Source organism: Microcaecilia unicolor, chromosome 4 (assembly GCF_901765095.1).
Source record: "Microcaecilia unicolor chromosome 4, aMicUni1.1, whole genome shotgun sequence".
NCBI classification, from domain to species: domain Eukaryota; kingdom Metazoa; phylum Chordata; class Amphibia; order Gymnophiona; family Siphonopidae; genus Microcaecilia; species Microcaecilia unicolor.
In genome coordinates this window covers 275,620,061-275,647,578 of record NC_044034.1, presented here as the reverse complement: position 1 = coordinate 275,647,578, position 27,518 = coordinate 275,620,061, and the positions used below count along the sequence as shown (strand labels likewise).

At 47.7% G+C, this 27,518-nt stretch overlaps 1 protein-coding gene across 2 annotated transcripts in view; it reads right to left on the bottom strand.

Moving 5' to 3' along the window:
• Positions 1-26,141, bottom strand: part of TRAPPC2 (trafficking protein particle complex 2) — a 41,807-nt gene extending 15,666 nt beyond the window's left edge. The window contains exons 1-3 of one of the 2 annotated variants that reach the window (XM_030201584.1): positions 26,037-26,141; positions 12,105-12,215; positions 3,095-3,242 (exon numbers count right to left, since the gene is read on the bottom strand). In XM_030201584.1, coding sequence (XP_030057444.1) covers positions 3,095-3,242; positions 12,105-12,197 — 241 coding nt within the window. In that variant the 5' untranslated portion in view covers positions 12,198-12,215; positions 26,037-26,141. The remainder of the gene's footprint in view (positions 1-3,094; positions 3,243-12,104; positions 12,216-26,036) is intronic. The other variant, XM_030201585.1, reaches the window with a different exon arrangement.
• Between the last annotated feature and the right edge of the window lie 1,377 nt (positions 26,142-27,518).

Genomic DNA, 27,518 nt, shown 5'->3' with positions numbered 1-27,518 from the left:
TAGAAAACCCTCTAAACCCCTTGTCAGGCTGAGGCTGTGCATGTGATCAGCCAGAGGCTGCTCCTCACTGAAAAAATGGCGTATTTGGATACTGTACCAAATCCGAAGATGTGTTGCCATCGACCGTTTCCTCTGTGTTCCACAGGATTCTCGGCTTGCAACCACTGCAACGCTCAATGCCAGCCAGCGGGTCCCACAGCAGGAACACTGCTTAACTACCTCTGCAGAAGGAGTTGTCATTCACCCCAACTGTCACAAGCATAGCATGACGTGTCCAAAGCAGTCAGTCAGGATCCCTCCTCTGCACCAAATAGAACTTGCAGCTCTCCAAGCAGTTCCGAGTCAAATTTTAGTCAAACTTACCAGTACTGGCTGCTCCCCCCAAGCTCACAGCCTCCACAATTCTTACTACAGATGAGAAAAGCTCGGTATTGATATCCTGTTCCCATCTTCTCCAAACCTCTTTCCTTCTCCTTTTAAAATGTTGTTGTGCTGGAAAAGGAGAGCTCCACAGGAAACCGGGGTGAGGTGAAGGAAGGGACTGCTGCCCTGCAAATTCAAGAAGTAAATTTGCAGGGCACCAGAGACAGGGATCCAAAGACCTCCAGATACGACTCTGCAGACTCAAGCCACCTGCAAAACTCAACTGGGGACCAGCTGACCAAACTGAACCAAGTGCAAAGCACTCAGAATCCGAGGCTGAAAAGTGTGTCCATTCACCTGCAGGAGACAGAAAATACTGAGGAGCTGGACTGGATGCCAATAGCGATGTGTCTCAGCTCAGTTTTCAGTTTTCTATCCCCACCTGTAGTTGATGGACACAACTATTCCACAGGTTCTGGAACAGTGAGAAGCTACATAATGGAAATGGTCAAAAGCAACATCAGGAATTTTTTTTCCACAGAAATAAAGCGAGTGCATGGCATGCCATCCCAAAAGAGGTAGTGGAAGCAAAAATGGTGCAGGATATATACATCAATCCCTAAAAGGATCCTTTCACGGCCCTCATGAGCCCAGTATGCTCCTGTATTCAGGACCATATCAAGTCATATTAATTTGGTTACAGCATATCTTTTCTGCCAGAGACCGCTACAAAGTTTGTGGTGAATTTGCTAGGAGAAGCAGTATGTGTTTAAGGTTCAGCCCTTAGCCTAGTTTAGTATGTGACTTTATGTGAAGCTTCTCTTGAGTTTTGCATTTGTGTCCAGTGTGAAGTGTATGTAAAGCACAGATGTTTTACCCATCTCTCCATGATTAAATTAAGGAGTGGAGCAACTTGACCCTCAAGCTAAGGGGAGAAAAGAAGCCCCACTCAGGAGATGGAGCACTGGAAAAGGTTCTTTATACAAGAATATCCTTACCGGAAAGGATCTGTGTGGAAGTGGATCCCAGAAAGGACAGTGTTTGATTCAGAAGGAATTAGGTTTGCTCCAGTACATGGGAAATTCTTACCCCAAAGGCAGATTATTATTGAAAAGGTTTATAAAACACAGATAGTGTGGAGCATAACATTGTTTATTCAATACTGCACAACCTCATGACAGAAGGGCTACCTCAAAGCGATAACTGTTTTGCATGTAATTTCAGGAGAGTTGGAGCACCCCATATCTGTCTGAGTGATGGTTTGAAGGAACTTCTATGTCATGACCTTGAAAGGAAATCCTCCCCAACCATGGAGAAAACCTGCTCTCTTAGATAAAGAGTGTGCATGTTGTGAATGAAGAAGGAAGATGCCTGGGAGAATAATGTTTTCTTCAGGTCCTGGGGTGTGAATCCATTGCTTGGACCACCCCACAACTGAGTCACCCTCCTTATAAAAGAAATTATGGAGAAGTAACCTGCACTGTGCAGCAGGTACAACCCCAAACACCTCCATGAACAGATTTAAAGGGCCATGTTGGTCTTTTTCTGCTGCTATTTACTATGTTACTAATATACAGACAGGGATTACAGCTCAATTTTACATAAACATCTCCCTGATGGACAGGATATATCCTGAAGTGAAGCTGGAACCTTCAGGTAAGGTAAAAATAGATTAAGCAGAGTTGCAGATTGTATGTTCTGAAAGAAAATTAAGTGCTGCTACATAATTTGAATAATAGTGCCTTCCAGTGAATGTGTCAAATACATGCAGTCTGCATAAAGTACGGAATGCTGAGAATATGGCCATTAAATAAAGCTGTATTGTATAATATAGAGGTTCCCAAATCTCTGCTGGTGACCCCCAGCCAGTCAGGTTTTCAGGATATCCACAATGAATATGCAGGAGAGAAATTAACACTCAAATTTCTCTCCTGAATATTCATTATGGATATGCTAAAAAGCTACCTGGGGATCCCCCAGGACAGATGTGGAAACCAGTAGTACAGAGTAGGCAACCTCGTTCCTCGAGGGCCACAACCCTGTTGGGTTTTCAGAATTTCCCCAATGAATATGCATGAGATCTATTTGCATACAATGAAAGCAACCAAACCACCATTTCCATCTTCAAACAGGCTTTGAAGACTCTTCTCTTCATTGCCTCCTATTCAGTTATACCATAGTTTCCATGTGTGCTTGCCTCTATCCTGCTTGGTCTTCCCATTTCCTTCCTCCTGACCCCCCCCCCCCTACTTCTGTTTAGTTACCTCTCCTTTCTCCTTTTTCTTGTTTTAATTATTTGTAAACCGCTTTGAAGCCTGTGCAAGGCCCCCTGCGGTATATCAAGTTTGTGTAAATAAATAAATCTCATGCATATTCATTTGGAAAATCCTGAAAATCCGACTGGGTTGAAATCCTTGAGGACCAAGGTAGCCCACACCTGCACCAATGGAATTTATACATTTCCCATTAGATTATGTTATTATCCACCAGTTCACTTTAATTTAACATACATGTTACACACACATGCATTCATAACTTTTTATCCTAACAGAAAACACAGGATCAGATGCTGTCATATTTCCTTTTCCCAGTAATCTTTGCATCTCCCTGCTCACCAGACACCTGGACCAAGAGCTGGCAGGCACCTTCTGTCCTGTTTGTTGTCCGGTGGGGTCCACCACAGTAACAGCAGCCATCCTTTTCCCAGCCTTTTGTATAACAAAAAGGATATGTCCTGCAGTAACAAAAGCTGAGACAAACCATTCATTGAACTTGTCCACAGTCTTTAGGTACATGTTGTTGGACAACCACATGTTCTCATCAACCAGATCGAGAGCAGCATGTGCTATGAACTGATTAAGATGGCGATGATCATCCTGCTTTAAAATATGAAAGAGATATGAAATGTTTTAGCTCTGCTAGTTTACTTAATCAAGAGCAAAAGACCACTGCAGACTTCATCCCAAACTTGAACATGGGATTAAATAGGAGAGCTGCTTCTAAAGCACTGTCCAGATTAACAGTTCTCGTAAACTGCACAAGCTTGAAAAATGTGAATGGTGTTCTTGGACTGTGATCTTAGCTGGGGCTTAATATATTGGGGGGGGGGGAGGGGCAGAATGGCCGTTCCACCACTTCTTTTCAGATTCCAATGTAGCAAAAGTGTTCTGCTCCAAACCAAGCAGCCAGCAGAGAAGAGGATAGCAGGTACTAAAGCTGAAGCAGAGAAAGGACATTCTGCTCCTTAATCCTACCCCTCTTTCTCCTGTTGCTCCTGCCTCTGGCCCGCTTGCTCCTTCCCCCAGGTTCATTTCCATTTAGTGTGCACAATAAGCCCTAATCACAGCTGCCACTTATTGCCTCCACGTGCCCTTCCCAGTGGATTAATGCTGTCACAGATGTATGTGGGAATGTGGGATGCTGCTCACTGGAACACAATTGGTAGCAGGGTTATACTGAGTGTATGACACAGAGCTGGCAGACAGTCTGCTGAACAGCCCTGTCCCCTTATTGTTCTTGAGGGTGAAAGAGTAGGAGAAGGGTGCAAGAGCAAGGAGTAAAAGCATGGAAACTGAGAGTTAGACCTTTGTATAATTCTTGTAGATTCTCTGTGTAAACTATATAAATGTGTCTTTCCTGCCCGTTGCTGGCGCTGACGCTCCCCCGCTGCCAGATCGGTGTTCAAAATGGCCGCCGAGACTTCCAATGGCGGACTCTCGAGACTTCTGCTGAAGTCTTGGAGGCCGCCCTTGTAAGTATCGGCGGCCATTTTGAACAGCGATCCGGCAGCAGGGGGCAGGCAGGACCGGTGATCTTTCCTGCCTGCCCCGAAGAATTCGTTACACAACATGGATGGATGAAGGAGGGGCAGGTGAGAGAGCAGGGTCGCTGGACATGGGAGGCTGCAGGGGGGGAGGAGGGTCGCAGGACATGAGTTGCTGGAGGGGGGGCAGGGGAGAGGAGGGTCGTTGTTTGATGCTCCACTCCCTGCCACTTGGAATCAGCTGTTAGTGACGTCAGCCTGGCTACGGAGCCTAGCTCAAGGAGGAGGCACGGACACAGGCAGTTCCCGATTAGAATATTGGTGAGAATCATTATATAGGATTATGTACTCTTTACCCTTTCTACAATTTTTATTACTAAATGTATACCCTGAAAAGCTTCGCTTAACACAAGGCTACCTCTAAGGAAGCAGGTGAAAGCTTGGCTTTTCAACCAGGTCTTTAATTGAAGAAGTAACTAACTTTCTAGTCACATACACAAGGAATGACACCAGCTGCACATACTATAGCAGGGCATGTTTATCCACTCCTACTCTAGCAAAGATAATGTTCAAGCACCTTAATTAGTCCCTTATTTTCCTATTCCTGTTACTCTATATGTTCCACCTTTGCTTATACCCTATGCTTGTCTATTAAAATGTTTTATTGTGTATTGTGTTGACACTGTAATGTAGCATACTATGGGAACATTAGGTTCTTACCTTGGTAATTTTCTTTCCTTTAGTCATAGCAGATGAAGCCATTACGTATGGGTTATGTCCATCAACCAGCAGGGGAGATAGAGAGCACTCAAACTTTCACAGTGCCCTCTTGGCCAGCTAGCTCCACTGCCTCTTCAGTATTTGAAGCTTCCAAAGCAGTATGGCAAACCGCAATGGGAATCACAAGAGCTTTCCTCACAGCGAACGATGGCCCATCACAAGGGCATGAACTCATAAAGGAGGGAATGCACATCCTCCTGGAGGGAATAAACTCATCCTCCTTATTGTATAAGTGGAGGGGAACACACATGCCTCCTGGAGGGAATCACACATCCTCCCAACACACTGGAGGGAATGAACTCATCCTCCTATTTATAGAACTGGAGGGGAACACACGCGCCTCCTGGAGAGAATCAACACCTTCTCCAAAAAAAAACATGCTGGAGGGAATGAACACATCCTCCTAAATTTAAACTGAACATGAATCCTGAAGATTGTTTTCCAACTTTCTCCCAAGGAAGGAACTTCAGGAAATTAGAACAGAACCTGAAAAACAGATTCACAGCATACAGACAATCATACAGGGAGGGCTCATGGCTTCATCTGCTATGACTAAAGGAAAGAAAATTACCAAGGTAAGAACCTAATTTTCCCTTCCTTGTCATCAAGCAGATGAAGCCATTACGTATGGGATGTAACAAAGCAATTCCTAGATAGTGTGGGAACAAGCCACACCACGCGCTAGCACTTGTGCACCAAAACGCGCATCCCTCCTGGCAGCCACATCCAGCCTGTAATGTCGGGCAAAGGAGAGCTTAGAAGCCCATGTTGCTGCACTGCATATCTCTTGAAGAGAGAGTGCTCCAGTTTCAGCCCAAGAGGAAGAAATCGCTCTAGTAGAATGTGCCTTAAAGGCTAAAGGCGGAACCCTGCCGGCCAGCAGATAAGCTGAAAAGATAGCTTCTTTGAGCCAGCGGGCAATAGTGGCTTTAGACGCTGGAGACCCTCTGCGAGAACCCGATAGCAAAACAAACAGATGATCAGAAGACCTGAAAGAGTTAGTAACTCGCAGATACTGCAGCAGAGTCCTGCGCACATCCAAAAGGTGCAGCTGCCCAAAAGATTCTGGAAACTCTTCCTCTGAAAAAGAGGGCAAGAAAAATAGGCTGGTTTAAGTGAAAGGCTGAAACCACCTTAGGCATAAAGGAAGGCACGATCCGAACCGTGACTCCGGACTCTGAAAATTGCAGAAATGGGTCTCTACAGGACAGTGCCTGGAGCTCTGACACCCGTCTCGCCGAGGTAAAGGCCACCAGAAAAACGGCCTTCAGTGTCAAGTCTTTCTCCGATGCTCGCCGAAGCGGCTCAAAAGGAGATGCCTGCAGGGTTTTCAAAACTAGCCCCAGGTTCCAAGCTGGACAGGGTGCTCGCACTGGAGGTCGGAGCCGAAGCACCCCTCTAAGAAACCATGCCACATCTGGGTGAGCAGCCAAAGACACGCCTTCCACCTTACCACGAAGGGAGGCCAACGCTGCCACCTGCACCCGCAGGGAATTATAGGCCAAGCCTTTTTGTACACCTTCCTGTAAAAAGTCCAGAATCGGCGAGACAGGAGCCCGCATTGGAACAATGGCTCTGGAAGCACACCAAGACTCAAACAGGCACCAAATCCTGGCATAAGCCACGGAAGTGGACCGCTTGCGGGCTTGCAGGAGAGTGGAAATAACTTTATTGCAATAACCTTTATCTCTCAATTGCGCCCTCTCAATAGCCATACCGTAAGACCAAAGCGGCCGGCGTCCTCCATGGCTACCGGTCCCTGAGTCAACAGGTTCGGTACCAGAGGTAACAGCAGAGGAGCCTCCAGGAGCATCTGTCGGAGGTCTGCATACCAAGGTCTCCTTGGCCAATCCGGGGCGATGAGGACCACTTCTCCTGGGTGCAGCCGAATCCGCAAGAGCAGGCGCCCTATCAAGGGCCATGGGGGAAACACATAAAGTAGACCCGGAGGCCAGGGTTGAGCCAAGGCATCCAACCCCGCCGAGCGAGGATCTCTCCGTCTGCTGAAGAAGCACGGGACTTTGGTATTGGCACTTGTCGCCATTAGATCCATCACGGGCTTGCCCCATTTGGCACAGATCTGCAGGAATACTTCGTTTGCCAGATTCCATTCTGCTGGATCGATCTGATGCCTGCTCAGATAATCGGCCTGCACATTGCTCTGACCTGCAATATGAGCTGCCGACAGACACTGAAGATGCAGCTCGGCCCAGTGGCAAATCAGTTCGGCCTGCGCGGCTAGTGCTCTGCACCTTGTTCCGCCTTGTCGATTTATATAGGCCACCGTTGTCGTGTTGTCCGACATCACTCTGACAGCCAATCCTTCCAGGGTCACTTGAAAGGCCAGAAGCGCCTGAAACACCGCTTTCAACTCTAGGCGGTTGATGGACCACTCCGACTCCTCGGGTGTCCATAGACCCTGGGCATGCTTCCCCTTGCAGTGTGCGCCCCAGCCCTTCAGGCTGGCATCTGTTACCACTAGGCACCAAACGGGGAGCGTCAGCGGCATTCCTCGCCGCAGCATGCTGTCCGAGAGCCACCACTCCATGCTGAGACGGGCCGCAGGGAGCCAAGTAAGTCTGCATTGGTAATCCTGAGAAATAGGAGACCATCTCCGGAGTAGGGAATACTGTAGAGGTCTCAGGTGCGCTCTCGCCCAGGGTACCACTTCCATCGTGGCTGTCATTGATCCCAGCAGCTAGACAATGTCCCAAGCTCGCGGGCGGGGCATCCTCAGGAGCAGACGGACCTGATTCTGAAGCTTGCACCGCCTTGGCTCAGGTAGGAACACATAGCCCGAGACTGTGTCGAACCTGGCCCCCAAAAGCTCTAGAGATTGTGAAGGGGACAGGTGACTTTTGGCCATATTGACGACCCAGCCTAGAGATTGCAGTACTGAGACCACTCTGGCTGTAGCTTGTAAGCTCTCTGTTGCAGAGTCTGCTCTGATGAGCCAGTCGTCTAGGTACGGGTGAACCCTGATACCTTCTCGCCTGAGAAAAGCAGCTACTACCACCATTACCTTCGAAAAGGTTCGGGGAGCTGTGGCGAGGCCAAAAGGCAAGGCCCTGAACTGGAAATGTTTTCCCAACACCGCAAACCTCAGAAACTTCTGGTGCGGGGGCCAAATCGGTATGTGCAAGTAAGCTTCTTTCAGGTCTAGAGACGTGAGAAACTCTCCTGGCTGAACCGCCGCAATGACGGAGCGCAGGGATTCCATGTGGAAATGCCGCACTCTCAGGGACTTGTTCACTTCTTTTATGTCCAGAATAGGGCGAAAGGACCCACCTTTTCGCGGCACCACAAAGTAGATGGAGTATCGGCCGCAGTCGGTTCAAAACTCTGCTGCCCGTCTCATCTTCCGCCAGGGTCGCTTTACTCATACTACCCCTCTCCTCAAGACCCTTCACTGGCTCCCTATCTGTTTTCGCATCCTGTTCAAACTTCTTCTACTAACCTATAAATGTATTCACTCTGCTGCTCCCCAGTATCTCTCCACACTCGTCCTTCCCTACACCCCTTCCCGTGCACTCTGCTCCATGGATAAATCCTTCTTATCTGTTCCCTTCTCCACTACTGCCAACTCCAGACTTCGCGCCTTCTGTCTCGCTGCACCCTACGCCTGGAATAAACTTCCTGAGCCCCTACGTCTTGCCCCATCCTTGGCCACCTTTAAATCTAGACTGAAAGCCCACCTCTTTAACATTGCTTTTGACTAGTAACCACTTGTAACCACTCGCCTCCACCTACCCTCCTCTCTTCCTTCCCGTTCACATTAATTGATTTGATTTGCTTACTTTATTTATTTTTTGTCTATTAGATTGTAAGCTCTTTGAGCAGGGACTGTCTTTCTTCTATGTTTGTGCAGCGCTGCGTATGCCTTGTAGCGCTATAGAAATGCTAAATAGTAGTAGTAGTAGTAGTAGTAGCCTTGCTCGGCGGGAGGCACCGGGGTCACTGCCCCTAACTGAATCAGACCTTGTAAAGTCTCCTCCACCGCCGCCCGTTTGACGGCAGAACCGCATCGGGACTCCACAAACACGTCTCTTACTGGGGCGTTGAATTCTATTCTGTATCCATCTCTGATCAGGTCCAGAACCCACTGATCTGAGGAAATCTTGGCCCACTCCTCGACAAAGAGGGAAAGCCGTCGTCCGATGACAGGCATCGAGGAGAGGGCCGGCGCACCATCATTGAGAGGGTCGCCCCTGAACTCCTGGTCTTGAGCCACCGGCTGCGGAACGCTTGTCCGAGCGAAAGGAGTTCCTCTGCTGACCACGGGCACGTGAAGTGAACCCAGCAGAACGCCCCGGGCGGTACCTTCTAGCTTCACGGAAGCGAGGTCTGTATGAGTGGACCGCCTGGCCCTTAGAGGAAGGCCTCTGCCTATCTTCGGGCAAGCGCTGGGGTTTTGGATCACCCAGGCCTTTCACAATTTTCTCTAACTCCTCACCAAATAGGAGAAGTCCTTGAAAAGGCAACTTCACCAACCTTTGCTTAGAGGCCATGTCCGCTGCCCAGTGTCGTAGCCACAGACGACGGCGAGCCGCCACTGCTACTGCCATTTGTTTAGCCGAAGCTCTGACAAGGTCATAAAGGGCATCAGCCAGAAAGGACCAAGGCCACCTCCATCCGCGGAGCCACATCCAAGAAGGGCTCCGCTCCATCTCCGGGCTGAGCCACTGCCTGTTGCAGCCAAGCTAGGCAGGCTCTCACAGCATAACAGCTGCATGCAGACGCCCGAACAGTGAGACCTGCAATTTCAAAGGACCGTTACAACGCTGTTTCCAGCCTACGGTCTTGAACATCCTTCAGGGCAACACCTCCTTCAACAGGGAGGGTAGTTCTCTTTGTCACCGCAGTGACTAGGGCATCCACTGTAGGCATTTGAAAACAAGCCATATGTCCCTCACGCAGAGGGTATAACTGCCCCATAGCCCTGGAAACTCTCAAAGGTCCCTCGGGGTCAGCCAACTGAGCCGAAACAAGCTCTAGGATGGAGTCATGCAAAGGGAAGGCCCGAGCAGCTTTCTTGGTACTAGCCATCCTGAGATTACCCGAGGAGGCCATGCCACTGTCAGGATCTTCAATCGAGAGGGCCTGCAGGGTATCTGAAATAAGCGCTGGCAGCTCATCACGGTGGAAAATCCTCACCGCGGAGGGATCATCCAGATCCTTTGGTAAATCCGCACCTGACTCTGGTTCCTCAGACCAAGAACGTCTGTCAGAGTTCTCCGAATCCTCACACCCCGACCACGGGGGGGAAAAAGGTGCACCACAATCTGAAGGGGAATTAACCCTTCTGCGCTTATCTTTAGGCCAAGCATCCGGGAAAAAAACCTCACTGGGCAGTCCCAGGCCAGAATCCATCGGGGGGGAATCAGAGGAGCCTCAGGCGACCCTTGAGGAAGGGCTCTTTTCATCATGCATGCTTTATGCAGCAAAAGCACAAAATCTGGGGAGAAAATCTCACCCTGGGCACCCAAATCCTGTCCGGTGCTAGCCACTCCCGAAATAACCTCATCTCGAGGTGCCCCACCCGGCTCAGGTCTCTCCGTGTCCACGGAGGCCGCGCCATGCGGTGTAGGCAAAATGGCGCCCGCTGCCAGCTCAGAGCGGGAAGAAACATCGCTCGCCATGCTCGGGCTGGCTCCTACGCCAATACAGCACGATTTACAGAGCTCTGCTGCTGATTTGCGCTTGCCACAAGTGGAACAGCGCTTTACATTGTCCGCAGCCATCACCGAAAAACGTCGGTAAAATCCAAAATGGCGGTTTCGCGCTAAAATCACCCCGATCGCGGGCCCACCCCGGAGGAGTTGGAAAACACTCTTACCTCAAAGGATCTAGTGTACAACTACGATCCTGCTGAAAATAAGGTCAAAAACCTCTGTTCCAGCGTCTCTGCGTTTAAAAACGTGACGCGACTTTTTTTTTTTTTTTTTAAGCTGTGAGGAAAGCAGAGGTATTGAAGACTCCGGAGGCTCAGATGAGTGGGAAAGGCAGGGAAAGGGAGAACCTATATGCCTGCATCCACTGTTGGTGGGTAAGGACAAGGAAAGCAAGGCAATATGTCCACATCCACAGAGGTATGGGTAAGGCAGGGAAAGGGCTAACCTATGTGCCTTTAAAGTGAAGCTGCTATAGCCTCCAACACCCCGGTTAACAACTGGCAAGCCAGGAACCACCTCCCGGCAGATTTTTCTGGAGCTCGAACAAGCTGCAGCCACCCTGGTAAGGGAGATAGAGAATACTGAAGAGGCAGTGGAGCTAGCTTGCCAAGAGGGCACTGTGAAAGTTTGAGTGCTCTCTATCTCCCCTGCTGGTTGATGGACATAACCCATACGTAATGGCTTCATCTGCTTGATGACAAGGAAGGGGGTCTTTTACAAAGGTGCACTAGCGTTTTTAGTATGCGCTAACCATGTAGACACCCATAACATTCCTATGGGGATCTACAGGGCTAGCGAACGCTAAAAATGCTAGCACACTTTTGTAAAAGGGGCCCTATGCCATGTTTGAATATTTTTACTGCTGCTGTTGTCTATAGATTATGTCTGAGGTCTTGCTGTACACAGCCTTGAGTGAATTCCTTCAAAAAGGTGGTAAATAAATCCTAATAAATAATATTGCTTAGATACAATGGGATATGCGGTATATCAAACTGAATATTTTTTTTTTAAGAAAATCTAGGAGATAACATTTTTAGCAGTCAGAACCCCCCTCCCCCCCACACATACATTGAATTTTTTTTTTTACATTTGATTTTTATTCTGTATAATTATTCTGGTCTTCCCTTTTTGTTTAGAATAGGTTTATTTGATGCTTTGCTCCGAGACTAACAGTGTCAAGTCCAAAGTACAATAGAACATATACATCACAAATTTCCTTTGCTCTTCCCTTCCCCTCCCCACTCTTAACCATCACCCTCTTTCCCAACATGACCCCACAGCAGTGGCTCCTTGGTCAACACCTGCCCAGGGGTTTAGGGGTCAAATTTTAGGCACCTGGGAATTTTGCAGCCCTATAAATAAATATGTATGTTTTCACATGGTTGTAAAAATACACACATTTTTCCCCTTTAAAACAACAGTTTGAAAAAAAACAATATACTATCTTGAAGGCTTGTGTAAAAATACTTAAGATGTTGCAGAGGGCAAAGTTATGGTGGCAAGATAATTTTAAACCATCTACACACCTTAGATTCCATTTTTCCAGCAGGTAGAAATTCCATTTCAAAGACTGGATTATCATGATGACCAACAATTACAAAGTAAAAGCTTCCAGACATGGTCTTCAAAATTTAACACTACAGGAAGAAAAAAAAAAAGTGAAATATTCCACTTATCCATGCTTAACATGTGCAGTTACTCATAACGCCAATTTAAATAATTTAATTGTTCCTCTCTTTCTCCCATGATGTGGGATATTAGTTTCTTGGAATAGTGCTTGTATGTACTTTGCTAAAATTATGAAATAAAAAACAGAACAAAACAAAAACTAGACAATCTGAAGCAACAGCAATATCCACATTAAAAGTACATAAGTACATAAGTGTTGCCTTACTGGGACAGACCGAAGGTCCATCAAGCCCAGCATCCTGTTTCTAACAGTGGCCAATCCAGGTCACAAGTTGCTGGCAAGATCCCAAAAAAGCACAATACATATTATGTTTCTGGAGCATCATATGACTAGTGGTTTTTTTTCCTACCCTAATGGTACTTAAAGATTTAGGGCAGTGGTTCCCAAACCTGGTCCTGCAGCACCCCAGCGAGTCCAGTTTTCAGGATATTCACAATAAATATTCAGGAGAGGCATTTGCATGCTGTAGAGGCAGTGCATGCAAATCTCTCTCACAAATATTCATTGTGGATATCCTGAAAACCGGACTGGCTGGGGTGCCTGCAGGACCAAGTTTGGGAACCAGCGATTTAGGGCTTCATTGGTATAGCAAAATTTGTCATGTGTTAACAAACTAATATAGAAAGTAGTTAAAAAGGAGAAAAAAATTGCCCAAGTGCTACATCATCAAATTTACAGGGTTAAAAAAAAATGGTTAATAGTACAGAAAACTACCAGGCTCTGATGCTGTTCTATATTGTCTTGAACCACCAGCCTTCTGTATTATGACCAATGGGCTCATTTTCAAAGCACTTAGGCTTACAAAGTTCTATAGGAAAAGTCCAAGTGCTTTGAAAATAGGTCACGTCTATTACCCAGTTCCCTGATGAGAGCAGCTCTCTGCTTCCTGCTCTACTTGCTCTTCTGCCAGACAGCTGACAAATAAGGTCAGGAGGCGGGGAGACTAGAGCAAATAAAAATATAGCAGAGAAAAATTCTGCTGTCCAAACCATTCCCTCTTCTCCTATCATTTCCCAGGAGCTGATGCCAAGAAAAAAAATAAAGGTGCCAGTATAGCAGAAAAAAAAATATAACTCCTACCCTAAGTTATAAGGTCATCCCCTAATCAATAAAAATTTCACCCCTAAATACAGTATAATCTGATACTCTTAAATTACTTCTCATGTTCCCAGATGTTTCATGTGAAACACAAAAAGGAAGCAGTTTCTTCTATTGAGACGTGCAGTTTTACAACTGGAAAGATTGTTCTTTCTTAAATTTCCCTGTAACTGTGTGATCAAGTATAGATCATACAAATATGTTTAAAAAAAATTTTTTTTACTCAACTCTCTGCTTTTGTTTCTTCTAGAGGAATATTGGAGAGAAGTGATCGGACCTTTTCTCCCATACATAGGGTGAAAGTTCCCTCATAATTGGAATTGTCTTCTATATTAGAGCTAGTAGCTGTTTATTTTCTTTTGAATTTATTCTTCTGCTTTATAGGCTTGGTCTCCCCTCCATATTGAGGACTTGAAGTAAAGAAATATTTCCTATTCGATTATATTCAGTTTTCCTATTGAAAATGTATTCTTTTTCTGTACAAGTGGATGTTTGGTTTATAATATAAATTTCAATTGAAAAGAAGTTACTTCTCTAAAAAAAAAAAAAAAAGTGATTGCATACTTCATTCATTAGCAAAAAAAAAAATAAGGTTATAAGTTGATTTTTTTTAAACAAACCTCCATGCACAGAATAAAAAGTACTCCACGCAACTGACACACAGCTCTTAACCAGACCAAAATGTTTTTATTATAACGCCATACAAAATATCTCAACGTATAAAGTAATACCTTTTTTAAAAAAATCTGCATTCCCTCCAATATTGCATCAAAACAAAAATATATAACCTTTCATCAATAAAGTAAAAATCTCAAAAAAAAAACCTAACATAGGAGCTTATAATAGAGTAAAAAAAAAAACCACTTCAGAAAGGAAATACGTAATGAAACACGTCAGAAAGGAAAGCAAGAATATTTACCTACAAGCAGGTATTCTCCTAGGCCAGCAGGTCATACATTTCTCACAAGTGGGCGACATCATCCACGTCACCTGGCGCGGAATACTTGAAACAGCGTGCTACAGCTTTAAGACATGTGACAGCATCCCTACCATGCATGCGCAAGTGCCTTCCCACCTGCCACAAGAGCACGGGACCAACAGTACAATAGTATACCTATCAGGACAGGAGACAACTCCAAGGGAAGGTGGGAGGGTATCCGAGAATGGCCTGCTGCCCTTAGAGAATACCTGCTACAGGTAAGTATCCCTGCTTTCTCCAAGAACAAGCAGGCCATATTCTTACTTATGGGAATCCCTAGCTATTAGGCTCACGAAAACAACAGTACCAATACGATGTATGATGAAAGGAGAAATTAGGTCTTACCTGATAATTTTCTTTCCATTAGTTCTTCACACTATTCCAGGACAAGTGGGTAGTTATGTCCATCGACCAGCAGGTGGAGATAGAAAATCCAGAACTGAGCACTACTACCTAGCCACGTGCTAGCCACCCAGTTCCTCAGTATTATACATAAGCCAGCAGAAAACCAACCTAAATGCATGAACAGCAACCAACCAACCAACCAACAAACAAGGCAAAAAAAAAAAACCCAAAACCAACGACAGGATTCAGAACAGTGAGCAAGGCAGTCAGAAGCAAAATAGGCTGAAAACACCGGGAGGGCTCCTGGAATAGTGTGAAGAACTAATGGAAAGAAAATTATCAGGTAAGAACTAATTTCTCCTTCCATTACATTCTATCCCACTATTCCAGGACAAGTGGGATGTTCAAAAGCAATCCCTGCGAGGGTGTGATATCGGCCCTGCTGCTCTTAAGACCGCCGCCCCAAAGGATGCATCTGACCGCGCAGCAACATCCACCCTATAATGTTTGCTGAAAGAATGCGACTATCACGTCACGACCCTGCAAATGTCTACCGGAGAAGACAAAGACGTCTCTGCCCACGTCGCCACCACACGCCTAGTCGAGTAGGCCTTCAAACCCAAAGGCGAAGCCTTCCCTGCCAGGAGGTAGACGGACGACACCGCCTCCTTCAACCAATGGGAAATGGACGCTTTGGAGGCCATTAGGCCCAACCTCTGTTTACCGAACAAAACAAAATCTATCCGAGTGACGAACCTCGTTAGTCACTTTCAGATACTGGATAAGAACTCTTCCAAAATCCAGAAGAAGCAAGGACGCATACCGGCTCCCCACGTCCTGCTGACGAAAAGAAAACAGTTCTACAGACTGATTAAGATGAAATTCCGAGACCACCTTGGGCAGAAAAGACGGCACTGTTCGTAAAGACACCCCTCCTCCGAAAAATGGAGAACGGGGTCCATGCAAGAGAGCGCCTGGAGCTCAGAAACGTGACGGGCTGAAGCGATTACCACCAAAAATACTGCCTTCAGAGTAAGATCCTTCAGAAGAGGCTCAAAAGGAGGACGCTGAAGCGCTCCAAGCACCAGATTGAGATCTCAGTCAGGGCAGGGAGCCTGGAAGGGCGGTTGAATACGACCCACTCCTTTCAGAAAATGGACCACATCCGGGTGAGCTGCCAGCGAAGAATTGCGCAAGCGCCCTCGGAAGCAGGCCATGGCCGCCACCTAGACCTTCAAGGACCCCAGTGCTAAGCCCTTGTGCACCCCCTGCTGCAGAAAATCAAGGATGCTGCCCACTGAAGCGCTAAAGGGATCCAAACCCCTTTCCGTGCACCAATCTTCAAATATATACTAGACGCGGGCATAAGCCAAAGAAGTAGACCGCTTGCGAGCCTGAAGCAGGATAGTAACCGAATCCGAATAGCCCTTCCTCCTCAAATGAGACCTCTCAAGGGCCAGGCCGTAAGACCAAAGTGGGAGGGATCTTCCTTGGCTACTGGTCCCTGCCGGCGAAGACCCCTCTCCTGCAGAAGCCGCAGCAGCTGGCCGTCCAGAAGACTGATGAGGTTGGCATACCAAGGAGCAAGACAGGGACCCAGCACCACCAGGTAGGTCTAAATTTCCTCAGGTGTGACTCAACTGGGAACCAGTCACCAACTGGACCAGGAGAAACCAACTGGAACACAGAGAGAAACGAAGTATGTCCATCCACCTGCTGGAGATAAAAGATACTGAGGAACTGGGCAGCTAGCACGTGGCTAGGTAGTAGTGCTCAGTTCTGGATTTTCTATCTTTACCTGCTGGTCGATGGACATAACTACTCACTTGTCCTGGAATAGTGGGATAGAACGTAATGGAACAGGGGATTTATGGTAAAATTATGTATCATACCTGATAATTTTCTTTCCATTAATCATAGCTGATCAATCCATAGACTGGTGGGTTGTGTCCATCTACCAGCAGGTGGAGATAGAGAGCAAACTTTTGCCTCCCTATATGTGGTCATGTGCTGCCAGAAACTCCTCAGTATGTCGATATCAAAGCTCCATCCGCAGGACTCAGCACTTAGAGAATTACACCCACGAAGGGACACTCTGCCCAGCTCACCACCGCCGAAAAGGGGGAGGGGAATTAACCCAGCTCATCCCCACACAAGTGGGGGAGGGGAATCCGTCCAGCTCATCCCCGCGGAGCGGGGGAGGGACACCACACCCGCCGATGCGGGGGGATCTGGCTTATCCTGCAACCGCAACCGCGGGAGGAGCTGACTGACCCTAACACCGCCGAAGCGGGAGGGGTACAAAGCTGCCCTACAGCCGCACGAAGCGGGAGGGAGTGCCGGCAGAATTTAAATCTCAATCCAGCCCCGTAAAACGGAGGGGAGAGGAATGCAGCAGCTCACTGTAACACAAACTCGTCTCAACTCTTGAAGAATCCAAGTGAAAAAACTTGAACACGAAGTCTTTCTGAAGTAACTGAAGACTAAACTTGAACCTGAAATGCAACCAGAATAAAAACAGTACAGATATCTGGGAGGGGCTATGGATTGATCAGCTATGATTAATGGAAAGAAAATTATCAGGTATGATACATAATTTTACCTTCCATATCATCAAGCTGATCAATCCATAGACTGGTGGGATGTACCGAAGCAGTACTCACCCAGGGCGGGACATTGAAATCCCTGACCTCAACACTGAAGCTCCAAACCGGGCCTCCGCCCGTGCAGCCACAGTCAAGCGGTAATGCTTGGAGAATGTATGAGCCGAAGCCCAAGTTGCCGCCTTGCATATCTCTTCCAAGGAGACGGACCCAGCCTCTGCCATCGAGGCCGCCTGAGCTCTAGTGGAGTGAGCCTTCAGCTGGATAGGCGGCACCTTCCCCGCGGCCACATAAGCCGCTGCAATGGCTTCCTTGACCCATCTTGCCACTGTAGGCATAGCAGCCTGCAGACCCTTAAGAGGACCTGCAAACAACACAAACAGATGATCCGATTTCCGGAAATCATTGGTCACTTCCAAGTATCTGATGATGACTCGTCTCACATCCAGATATTTGAGAGCAGAGTACTCCTCTGGGTAGTCCTCCCTACGAAAGGAAGGGAGACAGAGCTGCTGATTCACATGGAAGCGAGAAACAATCTTGGGCAGGAAGGAAGGCACTGTGCGAATAGTCACTCCTGCCTCAGTGAACTGCAGAAAGGGCTCTCGACATGAGAGCGCCTGGAGCTCGGAAACTCTTCTGGCTGAAGTGATAGCCACCAAAAAGACTGCTTTCAACGTCAGGTCTTTCAGAGATGCCCTCGACAAGGGTTCAAAAGGCGGCTTCTGCAATGCTCTTAGCACCAGGTTGAGATTCCACGCAGGCACCACTGAGTGCAGAGGAGGGCGCAGGTGATTAACTCCCTTGAGAAAGCGCACCACATCTGGCTGCGAAGCCAGGGAAACACCCTTCAGGCGGCCCCTGAAGCAAGCCAGAGCCGCTACCTGGACTTTAAGGGAACTGAGCGACAGGCCTTTCTCCAGACCTTCTTGCAGGAACGCCAACACTGAAGAAATTGGAGCAGTGAAGGGAGAAAGTGAGCCTGCTTCACACCACGCTGCAAATATACGCCAAACCCTGGCGTAAGCAGTAGAAGTAGAGCGCTTCCTCGCTCTCAGCATAGTGGCGATGACCTTGTCTGAGAAGCCCTTCTTTCTCAGACGCTGCCGCTCAATAGCCAGGCCGTAAGACCAAAGGGGGAGGGATCCTCCATCACCACGGGACCCTGATGTAACAGGCCCTGCTCCACTGGCATCTGCAGAGGATCGTCGACTGAGAGCCTGATCAAGTCCGCAAACCAGGGACGTCTGGGCCAATCCGGACCCACCAGGATTACCCTGCCGGGATGCTTTGCCACCCGGTCTAGCACCCTGCCCAACATGGGCCAGGGCGGGAACACATAGAGAAGCTCTTGAGTCGGCCACTGTTGGAGAAGAGCATCTACTCCCAGGGATCGAGGGTCCCGTCCTCTGCTGAAAAAGCGCGGCACTTGGCAATTGGCCGATGACGCCATCAGATCTAGGCTCGGCTGGCCCCAGCGCTTCGTGATGTCCAAGAACGCCTGAGCAGATAGCTGCCACTCTCCGGGCTCCAAGGTATGGCGACTGAGAAAGTCCGCCTTGACATTCATAACTCCGGCAATGTGGGCCGCTGACAGCTGCTCTAGGTTCGCTTCTGCCCACTGGCATAGATTCATAGCCTCCTTGGCTAGAGGGGCGCTCTTGGTACCTCCCTGGCGGTTGACATAGGCCACAGCCGTGGCATTGTCCGACAGGACCCGTACCGGCTTCAACACCAGTACCGTGATGAACTCCAAAAGCGCCAACCGAATGGCTCTGAGTTCCAGGAGGTTGATAGACCACTTTGCCTCTGCAGGAGACCAGAGCCCCTGCGCTGTCCTTCCCAAGCAGTGGGCTCCCCAGCCCAACAAAGAGGCGTCCATCGTGACGACAATCCACTCCGGGGTCACCAGAGGCATTCCCGCAGACAACTTGTCTGTCTGCATCCACCAGCTCAGCGCCTTGCGCACTGCTGGGTCCAAGGGAAGGCGCACAGCATAATCCTCCGACATCGGAGTCCAGCGCTGCAGCAGAGATTGTTGTAGTGGTCTCATATGAGCCCTGGCCCAGGGCACTACTTCCATCGTGGCCGTCATAGAGCCCAACAGCTGCACATAGTCCCAAGCCCGAAGAAGAGAGGCTACTAGGAACTGGTCCACCTGAGCCTGAAGCTTGACAATCCGATTGTCTGGCAGGAACACTCTGCCCACTTGGGTGTCGAATCGAACTCCCAGATACTCCAGGGACTGAGTCGGGCGCAGCTGGCTTTTCTCCCAGTTGATGATCCATCCCAGGGAGCTCAAAAGAGCAACTACCCGGTCCACAGCTTTGCCGCACTCTGCATAAGAGGGGGCTCGGATCAACCAGTCGTCCAGATAAGGATGGACTTGTACTCCTTCCTTTCGCAGGAAGGCCGCGATGACCACCATTACTTTGGAAAAGGTCCGCGGAGCAGTAGCCAACCCGAACGGGAGGGCTCTGAACTGGAAGTGTCGGCCCAGGACTGCAAAACGCAGAAAGCGTTGATGAGGAGGCCAGATGGGAATATGCAAGTATGCTTCCTTGATGTCCAAGGATGCCAGGTACTCCCCTGCCTTCACTGCCGCTATAACAGAGCAGAGAGTCTCCATGCGAAAGTGCCGCACTTTCAAGGCTCGATTGACCCCTTTGAGGTCGAGGATAGGCCGGACAGAACCTCCTTTCTTTGGTACCACAAAGTAAATGGAGTAACGCCCCTTGCCAAGCTGACTTTCTGGCACCGGAACGACCGCACCCAGGCGGATCAGATTGTCCAAAGTCTGCTGCACTGCCACAGCTTTGACCGGAGACTTGCAGGGAGAGAGTACAAACCCGTCTCTTAAGGGTCGGCAGAACTCTAGCTTGTAGCCGTCTCTGATGACTTCCAGCACCCAAGCGTCTGAAGTTGTTGTGGTCCACTCGCCCAGAAACGAGGACAGCCGTCCTCCAATCTGCACTGGGGCGTGGACCAAGGCCCCGTCATTGGGTACGAGACCCTGGGGGAGGACCGGAGGGAGCACCTCCGGGACGGCGGTCTCTGCGAAAGGAATGCTGCTTGGGGGAGAAATTCCTCTTAAAGGAAGAGGGGGCAGAGGAACCCGACCTGCCCGGGCGGTACCGACGGGCTTCCTGAAACCGTCCTCTGGAGGTACCGGGACGAGTACTAGCCCGAGCCCTGACCTCTGGTAACTTCTTGCCCTTAGACGTGCCGAGATCGGTCACGATTTTGTCCAGCTCGACCCCAAAGAGCAGCTTGCCTTTAAAAGGCAATCTAGCCAGGCGGGATTTAGAGGCGTGGTCAGCAGACCAATGTTTCAGCCAAAGCCACCGCCGCGCAGAGATTGTCTGAGCCATGCCTTTAGCTGAGGCCCTCAAGACATCATACAGCAAGTCTGCCAAATAGGCTAAGCCCGATTCCAGGGCCGGCCAATCAGCCCTCAAGGAATGATCCGAGGGGGAAGCCCGCTGCACCATAGTCAGGCACGCCCTGGCCACATAGGAGCCGCAAACTGAGGCCTGCAAACTTAAAGCAGCCGCCTCAAAGGACGACCTTAAGGCCGCCTCCAATCTTCTGTCTTGGGCGTCCTTTAGGGCCGTGCCACCTTCCACCGGCAACGCCGTTTTCTTAGTCACCGCAGTGATTAAAGAATCCACGGTAGGCCACAGATAGGCCTCACGTTCACTTTCAGTCAAAGGATAGAGGCGGGACATAGCCCTAGCCACTTTAAGGCTCGCTTCAGGGACATCCCATTGAGCCGAAATTAAGGTGTGCATGGCATCATGCACGTGGAAGGTTCTAGGCGGGCGCTTCATCCCCAGCATAATGGCAGAGCCAACAGGGGCTGAGGGAGAGACGTCCTCCGGAGAGGAAATCTTCAAAGTGTCCATGGCCTGTATCAACAGGTTGGGCAAATCCTCTGAGCTAAAAAGCCGCGCTGCAGAGGGGTCATCCGCTCCATCCGAGCAGGGATCCGTCTCCTCCAAGGAATCCGCAAAGGACCGTTGGGAGAACTCAGATACGCTGCCCTCATCTACATCGGAGGAGACAAAGTCCTCCAAGGCCTGGGAATCAACCCGAGGGCGTTTACCTCTGGGAACCTCAACCTCTTTACCAGACGAGGGAGCAGGGGCAGCGTTTTGCATAAGGAAGGCCTGATGCAGCAGCAAAACAAACTCGGGGGAGAAACCCCCCAGACTGTGCACTTCCGCAGCCTGGGCTACAGCCCTAGACGCACCCTCAACCGGCGCTCGCAAGAGCGGGGGAGAGACATGCTGCGCATCCAAAATGGCGTCCGGCGCGACACTCCGCGAAGGAGCCGCGCGGGAAGAACGGCGCTTAACTTTAGACGCTTTTGTGCCGTCGCCCAAATTAAGGGCGTTCATGGCATTAATGTCTCCAACCTCAAGGGCGGCCCAAGAAGAAGCCGTCCGAGCCGCGTGGCCGGCCAAGATGGCGGAGGCGAGGAGCGGGGGATGGGCGTTTATGGCGGGAAAAACCGCCACGCCGAAACTGTCACCCAACAAGGGCGAATCAGGCTTTAAGACCCCCGCATCCCCTCTAGAAGCGCTCAAGCGATCCGGGGAGCGACTCTTTGCGCCCTCGCCCTCCGACGCCATATGCCACGAGGAGAAGAATCGGGGAACCCCCTGCCCGCTATAAAAAGGTAAAAATTACCTGCTTGCCGCTCCGAGCTGTAACGACCTGGTGTCCCAGTGAGTAGCTGCAATAAACGTTTAAATAAACGTCGAAATAAACGCCTTTAAGGACGTTCAAAAATTTTTTTTTTTTTTTTAACGGAGCCAGCGGGAGGGGGGAGAAAAGGAGGGACCTGGCACCACCAGGTTTGCACTTGCTCAAAAGAGCCCTCAACCCCAGGCACTCAACAAAACCTAAGAATTAGGCTTGGAGGCCTAGCCAGAGCTGCTGCTGTGTGTGACCACCACCTGCTGAGATAGAGAACATACAGAGGAGTTTCCGGCAGCACATGACCACATATAGGGAGGCAAAAGTTTGCTCTCTATCTCCACCTGCTGGTAGATGGACACAACCCACCAGTCTATGGATTGATCAGCTTGATGATATGGAAGTCTGTAATTTCAATATGTGAAAACATGACATATCTGTTCCCTGTGCATTTTCCCTTGTTTGGCCAGCAGATGGCAATTATCTTTTTTTTTTTTTTTTGGTAAAGCTGTACCGGTAGTGACAGTTTTCTTCCCACCTAAAGCTATAAGGTAATCTATGGTCTCAGCTACGGAGCCCAGAGTTAAACATCTCTTGCTGAGGTCCTGTTCAGACTTGTGAGCAGTTTAATTTCATGAAGCTCCCCAGACACTTTTCAGGTAGTGAACAAGTGTTAGATAGGAATTAATATTAAAACTGTTTGATTTACCTGTTATTGCCTGTTAAATTTTCCATCTATTTTATATAATTCACTGTTCAAATTTTTGTGACAATAAACCTATTAGTTATTGGTTCTGTTGTTCTGGACTGACTAAGAATCCTGGCAGTTTTGTGTGGGGTCTGTGGGTGCTTTCTAGGAACTGTTGGTCTCCTGAGAGTGTGGCCCCAGTGCTCTAGAAATCACCGGAGAATAACTTTGTGAGTGGGAGACTCTCCCAGAGGCAAGTCAGACCCAGTCAGTGGGAGGAGGGTGCTAGTATGAGCAGGCGAATCTGAGCAGTGTTAGGGACAGACCCTCCAGGTAGCGGCAGGATAAACCCCAGACAGGTGCTAGGTGTATCATGACACAATGTCAAAAACAAATTAACCCTGAAACTACATACAAACTGTGTGAGAATGCAGACAGGAACAGAACAAAACAGGCCTAGGAGGGTGGAGTTGGATTCTAGAACCCAACAAATTCTGCAGAACTATCTGTCCAAACCGACCATCGCATCAGGTATCATGCTCTAAGTAATAATGAAATGTGAATGTATGGACTGAAGACCACATTGCAGCCTTGCAAATTTCTTCTATAGAGGTTGACCGCAAGTGGGCTACCGATGCAGCCATAGCTCGTATGAGCCTTGATATGACCCTCAAGAGTCAGCCTACAAAATCAAAAAGTCCCTGTCAAACTGAATGGAAGCCAGGCTAAGGCACACAAAGCTTAAAGAATTAATTGGTAAGGCCATAACATTCTCCAAACATTCTGATATTTCTCTGCTGTTGGCTTTCCATCAGATCAAAATCTCACCCAGATTATTTTTTCAACTCCCTTAGAATCAAATTTACTCCCCGACATAGGGTCACCCAGACTGAGATTCATACCATAGGGCTTTCACCTTATCTTTCAAGTCCATAATAGCTAGGCTGACATCTGTATGGAGCAACAGAACTAAGTGAACCAAGTCCGCTAAGCCTGAATCAGTGATTACAACTTCAGAGCCTGACTTCCTCTGCTGGGGACCGAGACATTATTGTGTGGCTCACAGATATGACTTCCTCTTCTATGGCCTTGACATTCTGCTGAATTTTTGTAAGGCTGCTGAATATGACTCAAAGAAACAAGGTCACTAACCAATGGTACATACAACTTAATCATATAGGCAATAAAGCTGTTATCTTGCAGACCCCAAAGGATTCAAATCCCTTATTTCTGTGCAACAAAATAGTGAGCCAGCAGAGGTTGGTAAAAATGATAGAAGAGTAACAAACAATGGGAAAACACACCCTGGCAGCTCAACATGCCACAGCCTCTAATGGACAGAGCAGACAATATGAGCAAACTATACTAGATGCAGAAGACCAGTTAATGTGAAATTTGTTTCTCCTTAAATAGGGGTTTAAAATTAGTTTCTCACTAGCTTAATGCAGGTTGCAGCCTGGGTTGGGGTCCCACATGTACAACTGATATCCAGTAGTTGTTTCTCTCCCAATGAGCTCAGCCGCCACTGCACCCCCTTTGTTTTGCCAACTATGCCCAACTGTAGTAATTCCTGATTTGCTTGACTGCACTCCACCTTCCACTGCAAACAGGCTGTGATCACCTCTGATATCATTACTGCACTACCATGATCCACTGCAGCACTATCCAAATCCCTAAAAGGATCTTATAACTTGTCTCTGGGTAAAGTTAAAAAAAATTCTTCTGGGGCCTGCTTTAATTCAGCATACTGTTCCCATTAAAAGCCTGGGCCAGCTAGCAAACTCCCTTGTAAAAGAGAAGGTATAAAGGCCACTAGGGTGTGTCACATGGAGCTTGTGTGTCCACCAATTTAGCTAGCTCTCTAGCAGTCCCCCATACCCCAGCTTTCCTTTCTAATGTCTTCTCTCATCTGTCTTCATCAATCCCTATCAGACTTCTTTTTGACAATGACTTGTTTCTTTTTCCTCCATTTCTCTCCTCTCTTACCTCTGAATCTCTCTTATATTATGTAGCTGGATGGTAAAAGAAAGAGGAGGGGGGATAAGAGCCACTTCTCACCCTCCAGAGCCCACTGTCCCAATGCATCCCTTACCCAGCTCTCCATCTCCCCCTGGGTTTCTCCTCCATCTATTATTCCCCAACATACCCTCTTTCTCGCTACTCTCTATCATGTCCTATACTTACTCTTTCCCTTCAAAATTATCCCCCATACTCTTGTTCCCTGTCCACACCACAACCATTTCATTTCACTCACCTTCACTCACCCCCTCTGGTTTGACTCCCTCATCTCCATGTTCTCTCATATTCTTTCAATCATTCTCTCATGGATTCATTTTTACCTCCATTCATCTCCTTGCACAGTTGTCCCTTCCTCCTCAACCCCCCCACCCATATCCTCTTCTGGTTCTCTCTCACATATACCTTTCTCCATCACTGATTCAAACTCCCATAAACCTACTCCACTCATCACTTTTCTCCTCCTTCAATGACTCTCAGACACTCTCTCTAGCATGATGTCTGCCCCAATTCAACACTATCTTCTGACTTTATTCCTTACACGCCTTTCCCATCCAGCTCTCATACCTCCTTGACTCTTGTACCTATTCCCGTTACACCACTTCTCTTTCACCCCCACCACAACCACATTGCTTCAGTCGCTCTCCCCTCCATCTCTCTGGCAACCCTGTTTCAACAACACTAGTTCCAGTCCTCTCATACCCGCTGCAATACATAAGGAAACATGGACCTTCCAGAATAAAATGTTACCAAACAGCCCAACTTTGCATGCCTGACTTCAGAGAGATAGGAAGAGGACAGCATCCACCTGCCATTCATCCCCTAATCTTAGCATGTATATCCTCACCCTCCCCACAAGTCATTCACAGGCGTTATAATTGTGGCCTGAGTTTGTTTCTGCTCGTCTTTTCCCTCCTTCTGTTTCTACTGGCAACAGAGCACCTGGGGGAAAGGAGGAGCTGGAGCTGACATGGGGCAAAAGGCCCCCTTAATCTCTGTTCTAACCATTCTTCTCCTTCCTGTTTTATTTTCTCCCTCCCCCCCAAAAACAAAACAAAAACAAAACGAAAAACAGTTGTATTTTACTTCTGGGATAGAAGAGAAAGGGACTAGGAGTGTGCATTTATGAACATTAGTGCTGTCCAGTTCACGATACGATTCGAATCGATTTGTTTTGGGAAAAGAATCGGGATTTAGCCACCCACCCGCTGTCACCCATGCTGCTGCTGCTTCCTTCCTTCCTCCCGCTGTCACCCAAACTGCTGCCTACTTCCCTTCCGCTGTCACTTAAGCTGCTGGAACAGGGAAGCAGCAGCAGCGACAAGAAGATAAACTTACCACAACAGAGCCCAAGGAGATCTTTTCCCTATTGGCGCAGGAAGGCTGCCGGCTTTGCCCCGCAACAGGAACTGACATCAGGGGGCAGGACCGGCAGCCGTGCCAATCAAGCCATCAATGCAAGGAGGTTGGATGAAAACAATTACAGGACACGCCTGGCGGGATGACAAATCTATGAGTTGCTGCATCTGCTTTGTAGTTCTTTATTGTTGGTAGTATTTTTATGTAATCTTACTTACATTTTCAAACATGCCAGCTTCTGCTGCATAGGGATGTGCACAGAGGAAGCATAACGGAATGAATCGTAATCAGTGTGTCATTTGGAGGGGCTGGTTATAGGGACACCCTAGCACTGTAAGTAGTAGTAGTAGTAGTAGTACAGAGATTTTTTTTTCCTGGTAAAGGACTTCTCGAACAGACATCATGTTATGAGAATCTGGTGCTCAACATTCAGAGTTTCTATTTATTTATTTACTTATTTATGACATTATAGCCCACATTAATCATTAGGTTGAAACCTGTAAGCATTTAAAATCTTTTTTTTTTCCCTGTGCTTAGATCAAAATAAAAAGATGGCATGTAGGAACTGGTATATTATAAAAATGCACTTGATATATTTTAATACAACTATTTAAAAGACAAATATTGAATGAGGGCAGAGCTACCTTCATGCAGAAGTCCAGAGTCAGTCTAAATGTTCCAACATTGTCCAGTTCAGCACACTATTAACTGCCAAGTGCATACGAAGTTAATTATGTTCAATGGAAAATGAATCTGTTGGCTCAGGCTGCTTGCTATGTGACTATTTCATCACTGTTTCATTATTGCCACCAAGTATTACATATTAAGGGCATTTGCTTTAAACTTTAATTTTTTTTTATCCAGTCCTTACATGCACATGATTTTGGTTTTTAAACCCAAAGGTGAATCATAAGGGTGTTGCAACAATTAGGTATAAACTGTTGCTTCTGATTTTACTTGTTTTAGACTGCTTTGGATCCAGCTGATGTGTACATCTGCTGTCTGGAATTTTGGAAGATGGAAATGAGAAAATAAAAATTAAGTTTTAGTTGTACTCTGTAGAAGTTATTGTTTACTTTTGCAATGTGTGTATGGATGCCTGTTTAGGTGTATGTATGTGATAATATTTGAATAACTTTATACTTACGGCTATGATTTCTGAACATGCAGCATCATTAAAGGACAGTGTTGGTGGTAGGGTATATTTTGAACTTAAATTTTAATACTGAACAATGTGTAGAGATAGTTTAGACATTTTAGAAAAGTAGACGCTGGTGCAGTTTAACCTGTCATTGCAAATGCTTTCATGAATGTTTAAAATGTTCAACTGCTTCTGCTGTTTGTGGTAGTGTCTTTTATAATATTAGCATAGGTCTGAGTCTATGAGCCCCTATATTTCAGTAAAGCAGAATCCAATTGAAATCGAATAAAAAAAAATAATTCATATGAGCAAATCAAATT